General features: G+C 40.9%; 1 protein-coding gene across 1 annotated transcript in view; it reads left to right on the top strand.

Moving 5' to 3' along the window:
- Nucleotides 1–2,824: 2,824 nt before the first annotated feature.
- dlec1 (DLEC1 cilia and flagella associated protein) overlaps nt 2,825–10,029 on the top strand; it is a 36,494-nt gene continuing 29,289 nt past the window's right edge. Inside the window, 8 exon segments of the mRNA XM_048266553.1 lie at nt 2,825–3,190; nt 4,444–4,587; nt 4,711–4,867; nt 5,102–5,212; nt 5,451–5,644; nt 6,031–6,254; nt 8,340–8,421; nt 8,691–8,778. Of these exon segments, the coding sequence (XP_048122510.1) occupies nt 3,107–3,190; nt 4,444–4,587; nt 4,711–4,867; nt 5,102–5,212; nt 5,451–5,644; nt 6,031–6,254; nt 8,340–8,421; nt 8,691–8,778 (1,084 nt within the window). The 5' untranslated portion in view covers nt 2,825–3,106.

Here is a 10,029-nt window from a genome sequence, read left to right as displayed (position 1 = left end):
CAATTCTATAGCCTAGGCTACGGCCAACTAGTTTGACCATACCCCCCTAGTGATGTGGTATCTGCCTAATTCCTGTCTTTGTTGCTTATGGCAGGTGGGGAAACGTTTTTTTTTTTTTTTTTTTAAGAGATGGGATTCCACATTTTAGCTGTAGACTATTGTGTTTACCACCTTGGAGTTTATTTCTTCCTGAGTTAAACAGTTTTGTTTATAAATATGTCTGCTGTGAAACACATTAGGCCTACTATAGGCTACTGTTACCTCCTGTTTTGCTTGTGTGCAGTATCCTGCCAAGAAATCACATGACCGAGGGCTCAGACAAGACAAGACATTTTTGCTCATTAGTGTGAGGTCTCTGTTCTCTGTCTGTTGCACAGATCCTGCCCCCACTAGTGCTTCTGCAATCCCTCTATTGCGCTATTGTATCTAACCAGTCGACGCTGCCAAATGAACTCCAACACGAAGGTTAGGCTACACACAGCCTAACAGTGATGGCATGAGAATAACAACGCTGGGCAAGGCTTTGGCTCAGTCAGACCTCATGATAATGCTGGAAGATTTTCTAGATGACACAATGGGGGCAGGCTATGTGTACAGACACACAAAGACACACAGCTGGTGTTTAAAGGGGTCTGTCATTGGTTTTACCTCCTTCTTTGCCTGACACTGTCACACTATCGTCCCCTTAGAATTATAAGGTTCTATCTGACCATTTTTGTTAAAACTGAGTTATTGACATGTTCTTACTCTGTGACACATTAAAAAGGTGCGGTGAGGTGATTTTTGTATTCATTTTTGGACATTATATCTCGAGGTTTGTTTCGCTTAGGGACCGTTCGGTATGGAATGGACCACCGGAGGAAAATAGCGGAGGGTCATGTCTTTTTATTCTTTGTTGAGGGGAGGGTCAAATATTACTCCAATACAAGTGAAAGATGAAGGTGAAACAAAATGTTAATTGAGTTGAAGTAGAACTACTTGCTTTTTAAACATAAGTATTCAAAAATCAAAAGTACAACCATTTTTCCTTTTTAATGTAATATTTTTCATACACAATAATAATATGTAAATCCTTTGGTTAGTCACTAGCACTCTGTATTCATTCACTTGCGTGCATTCACACTGATAATTATGACAACAAAGTGCGCTGCAAGTACACGGATTGCACTCCAATGGTAAAAAAGTTTGCCCTCAATGATCGCATGACCATGATGAAAGAACACTAACCGATTTTGTTTAATTACAGCTATTATATTGGTATAACACATGACTGGACATTTTTATATATTGTAAGGGGCGGCATTTACGTTCAGTTGTGAAGACCAATACCCTATGTTGAATGACAACACAGCTTTGGGGTGTGTAACAGCTTAGAATGGCTTAGGCTACAATGCAGTGCAGCCAGCAATATTTGGGGACATTGAGCACTATGGGAGCGTCCCAAAGTGCTTGGAAGAGAATGCAGTAAAGTTTTTGAATTGTCAAGGACCAGTTGGGGCAGTTTCATGTCTCTGTTGCTGAGAGTTTCGATGGTCAAAAGGTCAGAATTGCCAAGAATCTTGTATGGCTGTTTTGGGCAGTTTCATATCTCTGTTGCTGAGATTGTTTCGATCGTCAAAAGGTCAGAATTGATGTAAGAATTGGTGTAAGAACTGATGTAGCCTATTAGCCTACTATTAATATGGACCGACAGTAGGCTACGTGTAAATAGGCATGATGCAGCAGCCCAGCCATGATGTTATGCACGTAAGTGAAAAGGGCCTCTCACCTGTCAAGTTCGCACAGTGCCTCGGCTCGCACCTCCTTGCGACGGCCCTGTAGCTCCTCAGACAGCGGGGAAAAAAGTTAAAATACGTGATAAACCCGGAAAAAGTTCACAGGTAGGTTATGTTTCGGTCCCGGTGATTATTTGTGAAATTGTGCAAACGACAGCCTTTTCAGTAGCATGCAAGCTCCCAATTGGTACAGAAGGCATCAATACATTGTTGGGGAGGGTCATGCGTTTTTTCTCAATCACTTTGGAGAGTCATAGAAAAAATCTTGCTGGCGAGGGAGGGTCACGTCTCTTTTTGACCAACGCTCCCAAAATTCCTCCGGTAGCCCCTTAAATAAATAACAGTCCCTTATCAGCATAACTGTTAGGAACCCTAAAACTTTGAAGCTCAGTAGGCTAGCCTAGCCTATCTCAGAACTACTTAGAACGTAGATAGAACCTTATAAGGGGACGATATATCAATACAATTCCACACATCTCAGTATGACTTAAATAACTTTTCCTCATAACTTTATTCATTGTTTTCTCATAGTTGGTCATGCCAGGATTCAACATTTAGCCTGGTTCACTAGGTGTGGATAACAGGGGTGAGGAAAGGATATGGCTGTCCTGTTCAAAATTCTTTTGACACTTGACACACCTCTGCGCACACCCTTTTCTGCAAACCAGACATTCATTTTGTGCAGCTTTCATGCTCAGGATTGGCAACAATTAAAGAGGGGAGAATTGTTCTCTCAGGTCAGTCTGTACACAAGCACAAGCACAATCCAGCTGCAAAGGCGTGTTGTGTCATGAGTAGAGCTGCAGTATGGCAAGACCGGATTCCTTTGTCTGCCAGTGGGTTGGCTTCCAAGAATCATACTCATCAACAAACCACTGTTGAAATATTTTTGTCCTCATTTTTTTGTGATTACACAATGGAGACTGAATAGTTGTGGTAGGTAGTGTGGGAGAGAAGGGACTAACATCTCTTCACTCAAAAAAGCCTACGCGGTCCCTTTAGGGATAGAGCTTGTTTCCATGGTTACGGTGTGTACACAAAGATGGTTGAGCTAAGCTTAGGCAAGTGTAGGCAGATAGTTCCAAGTTGGATACTTTGCTGTTGAGAACTTTTTTCTGTTTACACGAACCTCATACTTAGCTAGGTATGCAGCTACGTAGGTATATAATCAGACTATTTCATATGTGAAATATATACGGTACTCAATTTATGTAATGTAAGGTACGGAGGGACTTGAATAGGAAGCTAGGTCGCCAGCTTACTTTCCTGGCTGCTCTGCCAGACATCAACAGTAGTTCTAGTTCTAACTGAGTTAACAACACAAATAGCTTATGATGGCCGAAGGCTCTGAAAACAGCAAAAATAACTCTGAACTTCACATGAATCGACACAGGCCCGCCTCCGAGAAAAGCCAGGTAGGGGGGAACAATAGATGCCAAGCGCTAACATACACTTTCATGTGACTTTACAATATCATGCTGATGGATTTGGATTGATGGTTTTTAAGTTATAGAAGTAAATCAGTTAATGATGCTTTAGAGGTGACTTTAGAGGTGTACAAGGAGAAAATCGATGTTGCCAACAAAACCATGTTGCCTACTTATCCCAGATTTAGGATATCAAAAGTCATCACTACAATGAATCTGGCATATCATGTGACAAGCGTCTTGTCTTCTAGTTATCCCTTGAGTGAGTTGACAGTTTAAATTTGCTTAGAGGTATTGCAAAAATAAAATGAAATAAAGCAAAATGTCAGGTGTGGTTGAAGGGTGCCATCAATGCATGTATTGAAATAACAGAAAAACGTTTGCTTAAATTTAGAGGACATCCATTTTTCAAAATTAAAATCTAAGTGAATAGTTTAGTGTTTATGGAACATAAAATGATCTTGCAGTAATATTACCACCTTAGAATCTTAAGTAAAGCCAAAACTATGTTTTCTTTCAAAGACTTTGATATTGATTCATGCCTTTATTTCATTCCGTCTGGACTACTGTAACTCCCTTTATTTTGGTGTCACTCAGTCCACTCTATCCCGACTTCAGATGGTGCCAAATGCAGCTGCAAGGCTGCTCACCAAGTCTAAAAAGACACAACATATTTCTCCAGTTTTGAAATCTCTGCAATGGTTACCAGTGAAATTTAGAGTAGATTACAAAATTCTTCTTTTTGTCTTTAAAGCTTTAAATGGACAAGCTCCCCAATACCTAAGTGAGCTTGTACACTTTCATTGCCCTCCCAGAACTCTGAGGTCATCAGATAAATTACTGCTCTCAGTACCTCAGAGTCGCCTAAAAAATATGGTGACCGTGTTGTGCTGGGCCCAAGTTGTGGAACAACCTGCCTTTTCACATTAGATCTACACCAACTATTGGTGCTTTTAAAGTTTAAAGAACATATGCTATTAATGGCTTTTTAATGAATTGTGGAATGTACATATATAGGCTATACAGTATATTATTTTAGTTTTATTTTCCTGTTGTGCTTTTTTGTGTCTTTATTCATTTTGTCCTCTATTATCTATTTTTTTTTGAGTACTTTGGTCAACCACAGGTTGTTTTAAATTGTGCTATATAAATAAACTTGACTATGACTATGACTATATTACAAACATTAACAGGTCCTTTTTTATCTTTTTTGACGATTTTCTGTTTGTGTTCTATTACAGGACATTTCATACTTACTCACAAGTATTTTCAAAGATCTTTACACCAAGGAGGTTATCGGAAAAGATACCATTGACAATCTTTCCCAATCTCGACGAGGAGATCAAAACAGCTACCATGACAAATATGTGGAGGAACTCCAGAAGGCAAGACTTCAACCATGACCGCATATACCACTGGAACACTTCCTCAATAACAATCACATGTTGTGTCCAACTGATCTGAAATGATTGAAATTGTGGTTGTTAATGTCTCTCACACACAAACAGGTTCATGCTGAATATACAAAGCGCATGAAGGATGCGAATATGCTGGAGAGCCACATCATCCAGGCACGCATTCAGGCCACTGCCATAGAGGAACGAACTCGTGCTCAGATAGTAGAGGAGGTTGGAGAGGCCTACACTCAGTTGGGTCTACCTCCCGGTATGCTGTATCTCCGCTATATTAAGAGTAGTGTACTTAATAGGAGGCAATTCAGAAAATAATAAAAAATGAAATGATATGAAAAATAATGAAATGAAAATAACCCTCAAAATAGTTAAAATTAGCTTGGTGTTTTCAAATGTGTGTTTTTTTTTTTAACAATAACCTCCAAATAATTTTAGAAAGAGAAAGAAGAAATTTTGATCTGCTTGCTTGTTTGTTTCCTGTGTCCAGTCAAATCAGCTTTCATGCGGTGTGTGGACAATAGACTTCTCAAGAGCCATAATTTGCTATGTCCAGAAGATTACATAATCGAGCAGCCAGCCCTAGTGAAAGCTCCACAAGGTACATTCAGAACTTATCCTTAAAATGGTTCAAAAAGTACTCTAAATCAAACCAGGCTCTATTCTGTATGCTTGGCTGTGTTTGTTACAGCATTTACATTTACTTGTCAAACACTATCAATGCAGAGAGCATTCAGAGTTTAACTGCAAAATAACAATGATCATAATGGGGGTCACTATTTGGATCATTCAGAGTGAAAATAAAATAATGTGGTCTTTACCATGTTGTTGTGATAAAGGGAAAGCTACGGCAGGCTTTGCTCACCCCACACTCTCCTACAACAAGCACGTCTGTACGCAGCCACAGGACGATGGCTACACGCTTATCCTTCCTCCGCAGAAGACAGAGCAGGACATGCTTGAGGCCTCAGAGGGGACACTCACACAAGCGTCCAGCAGAGAACTCATCACTGATGGAGGCACTCCCTCTCAAGTGTGTTTTAAGTTGAAGGCTGTTGGTGTCTTACCATTGACATTCCTTATAAAGGATTTATTTTTTCAGTTCTTATTTAGCCTACATGAAAGCAACTCTGTCTCTTCCTGTAATTACTGGAGATTGTAATCTTACATTTTCCAAGACAATTTAGCTAATTCCAGTTAGCATCTAAGCCTCCAGTTCCCATTATATTTGTTTCTGTCATAATCTGGTTAAAACAAATGGGATCATGCTTCTTGAATCTTTAGACTAACATACAGTATCATACAGGGTATCTACCATAACATACATAATGTGTATGACATGGTTATATGAGCCTTAGAATTTTCAAGTCCAAGGGCTCACCAAGATTAGAATGACCTGTGCTGTGTCACTGTGTCCAGAAGCACCTCAGAGCCCGCATGAATCCCCCGTGGTTGAAGGAGCCAAGTGCCCAGAGCCGTGCGGAGGAGCGGGCCGCACGGCAGAAGCTCAAGGAGCGTCAGAACTTCCTGCGAAACCCCCGCTTCCTGCCCCCCCTTGCCCAGCGGGGTGGCAAGTCCCTCATCCTGAGCGGGAGGAAGTCGGAGAGAGTGGTGGATGGGAAGAGAGTGACCATTGAGGAAAGGTACTTCCTGCTTGGGCACTTACTGGTAGATCAAGGTCTCTTGTATCTCAAATCGTGGACAGGGCTATTAACGACAAAGCTGTGGGCTCAGCATCAAGGGAGTTCATACTGAACAGTGTATACTGTGCTGTTCTACTGTACTTTGTAATTTTGGATGAAAATACTGGCTAATGCGTATCAAGCCATTAAAATGACATGATTATTACTTGACTGTAGACAATAGTAAACTGCTACTCATTCTTTTGATACACCAGAATGCACAGTGCAGTTTGAATCTGTCTGGAAGAGTTAGCAGACAGTTGTGTGTGGTTAACTATAGGGTGCAGTAACACTGTGTAGGTGAGGTGTAAGCTTACACCTGGCCTTTAAAACTCAACTTCACACCCAGCGATGTCATAAACTATCATTATGCAAGAGGGCGAAATGTCTTTGGGCTGTCTGCAAGCAAGCGCTCTTCATCTAGCAGGGTGTAGTATGTTTGCTACGGCACATTTCCAAATCAGCCTGAATGTTTCACCCATTCATCTGAAAATAGCGACACCGCCCAGGAAACTGTATCCACAAGGTGTGATGGCTCCTCACTTCACACTTCCCTTTCTAGAAGTTCAAGACAAGTACATTGTTATTTTTACACAAAATGTCCAAATTGTAGGCCCATTTGACTTTGTCATATCAAACTGATGCAACCATCTGGAACCTTTTTATTATATAGTGTTAAATAAATGATTTTTGATGTGTACAGGTAATACTCAAGCTGATGTTCACAGCAACAGTGGCCTGTGTGGAATACATGCTATATCGGGCTATCTGCCTATATCCATTGTTTTCCGTCTTATTGTCCTGGGATGCCATTTGTTTTCTTTATTGAAGAGCGTTCACTGCCTTTCAGTTGTGTTTGAGCCTGTGTGCTTAATATGTACCTTCATAATATGAAATATGATCATACAGTCATTCTCTCCACACCCTGCATTATGTCATCTGTCGCAGCACTGTTATTATATGTGCTTTTATTGTATCCGGAGGGTTTGTACCAAACAAACACAGCAGCCACATATGTTCTCTATGGTGTAACCAAAATAAAGTGAAAGTTTAATTTAGCATCATTGTGTAGGCAACTCAGGACGATTTTCTTAAGAGAAAGAATTGAGGCTTTCCCACTGATGCAAAGCACAACTTTAAGCGTGCAGCAAATGATGATGATACCAATAATTGATTGATGGTATCAATAATGATTTACATTTATTCTATTCATTTAGCAGACACGTTTATTATTTAATGATTATTATAATGACGGAAACTAGATCGGGCTATCAAATGATTCAAGCCACCCTCTCCCTACCCTGTGTCTGACCGAACGTCTGACCCCATGCAGAAGGCAGACGTCCTTGTGGGGATTTCCATTTCATTAGAGCCGAGGGAATCATAAGACCATAAAAACCCATCATCTGACTCCAGACTTGCCAGCACATACAAACTCAACATACAATGTGTTGTTTAAATGGGCTTGTGTATTTGTGAGAAAGCATGTAGGACTGATGTGCATATTTCATTTTCTCCTGTAACAAAAGTACTAAGCCACAAAGAGTTCAGTTGTTGCTCACGAAAGTGAACTTTTGATTGATCTCATTCAACTTCAGTTTTTGATCATGTGTGTATCAATGATTATCACTCAATGACTCTTGTTACCCCAACTCAATAACATTACAAAGCGAGAATAAGGACATTTGCACAGTTTAATCTATTTAATTTGCCGTACTGATTCAATTTGACTCTGCATTCCAGCGCAGACTCACTGCAATCATCTGTCTTTTCAAAAACGCCACACAGCCATTCCCTTTGGCCTATTTGTCTGCATGCCGCAATTACCCAAATAGGGTTGTTTTCAGCTCAATATGCTTTTTGATTTGTCCGGCGGACCCTGCGGTCAAACGCTTCAGACCATGCGCTTGCCTTGGACATTCCATGGATGGTATGTGCTGTTGCCGTGCTACATGTCTGTGTTGCTTAGCAGGAGACATGGTGATGGTGAGACCCAGAATGCTGAATGCCAGTGGCTGATTTTCCCATAATGCTTTGTTGCTGCAGCCCAGAGGTCCCTGTGCCTGTGTTTCTGGCCAGTCCACCTGTTGTCCTCTTCACCAACTACAAAGTGGGACAAGTGTATGAGGTACACTTGTGTGTGTGTGTATGTGTGTCACATAGCCATTTTGTATTATTTGACATCAATTTATTGATACTAATATAAACAGTCAGGCATTCATATATATCACTTGGGCTGAACTATGACAAACCATTTTATTAACTTTTCAAATTATTCATCCCTAGTCATTGGAATCTGGGGTCACACATGCATTTGTTCTTGGTTCTGAACTCTGCCCCTGTTGTTCATGTGTGATACTGCACCATGTCCTCTCCCCCTCCCCCCCCCCTTGTCAGACGACTGTGGAGCTGAGGAACCTCACTGCCACCTGCCGTCACGTGCGAGTCATCCCCCCCACCACACCCTTCTTCTCCATTGGCCTGGGTGAGCTGAGACCTCCTCCCGTTAATCCTATTTGGGAAGAAAGAAAGAAAGAAAGAAAGAAAGAAAAAAAAACTGGGATTCAAGGAGTATTTTAAACATCCAAAGGTTTACTCGCTAAATTCTCCACATGCAGAATGCTCTTCATACAAATGAGTCAGAAACAGTTTGACCAGTGTCCCTCGAGGGTCATAGCGTTAAAAGACTGCTCTCTGGGTGGGGCTGCAGATTGTGTCCTCTTTAGAAGACCATTTTAAACAGCGTTTCTCATGCTCTAGTTCCCATGGGTCCACACAAAATTGCCTGATTGAAGCACTCCTCCTGTCTTGCTTTGTGAACATCTTTGTAAACACCTCAGATCCTTTAGAATCCCAGTTTTTGCACTCATGGGGAACAGAGAGAAAGAGAGAGAGACTGGAAATGCATGCTGCTCCTAGAGGCACACGCAGTGGGATTTAGACAGGAAGTGTTGCTCATGTGTACTTCACAAGACTTTGACACAAAAAAAAAACACTGTCTTGTATGCTCCCAGTTTAATGGTAGGCTACAACTTTTCGACCACTCAGGTCTTCATCTTCAGCACCTGTCAAATTTGGATAGATGTGGTACATTCCTACACTACGGTTCTATACTTTTACAAGACTTTCACAGAGAATTACCAAGGTTTAAGTGCGTCTTTTGACAAAACCAAAACAAAAAACACAATTGAAGCCATTCTTAACTATTTTATCTTCTAGTATATTTATTTAATATTGCTATTTGCACCACATATAGAATATTGTTTTATATTACTGGTGCAAAACCTCTCACTTGTCAGATAGAGTGTGTTCAGTCTCAGTGTGCCACCTCAGCCTCTGCAATGACTTGACCTGACGCTGGAGATAATTGAGCAGCGTTTCTCAGATGCCTGTGGCCAGACTAAAGATGATCACAAGACTGCAGGGAACTTCCATCACATTTTTTGTTGTGTGTGTGTGTGTGTGTTGTGTGTGTGTGTGTGTGTGTTGAACAAGAAAGGGAGAGAGCACCATCTGCTGTGAGGAATTCAAGTGTGTGTTTCAGTTCTGCAGATGAGGCTTGGAATTATGACAATACATTTCTGAGGTTTTGAATGTTGATTTCCAAGAACTATGATTAGGAGATGCAGGCAATATAAATAAGATTAGGATACATGACATACCAATTTTTATGTTTTAGTATGTGTGTATGTTTTCCATGTGTGAACATGCGTGTGTGTGTGTGTGTGTGTGTGTG

This window comes from Alosa alosa, chromosome 16 (genome assembly GCF_017589495.1).
Source record: "Alosa alosa isolate M-15738 ecotype Scorff River chromosome 16, AALO_Geno_1.1, whole genome shotgun sequence".
Lineage (NCBI taxonomy): Eukaryota > Metazoa > Chordata > Actinopteri > Clupeiformes > Clupeidae > Alosa > Alosa alosa.
Note: the sequence above shows the minus strand (reverse complement) of the source record. Positions and strands in the feature narration are given on the sequence as shown.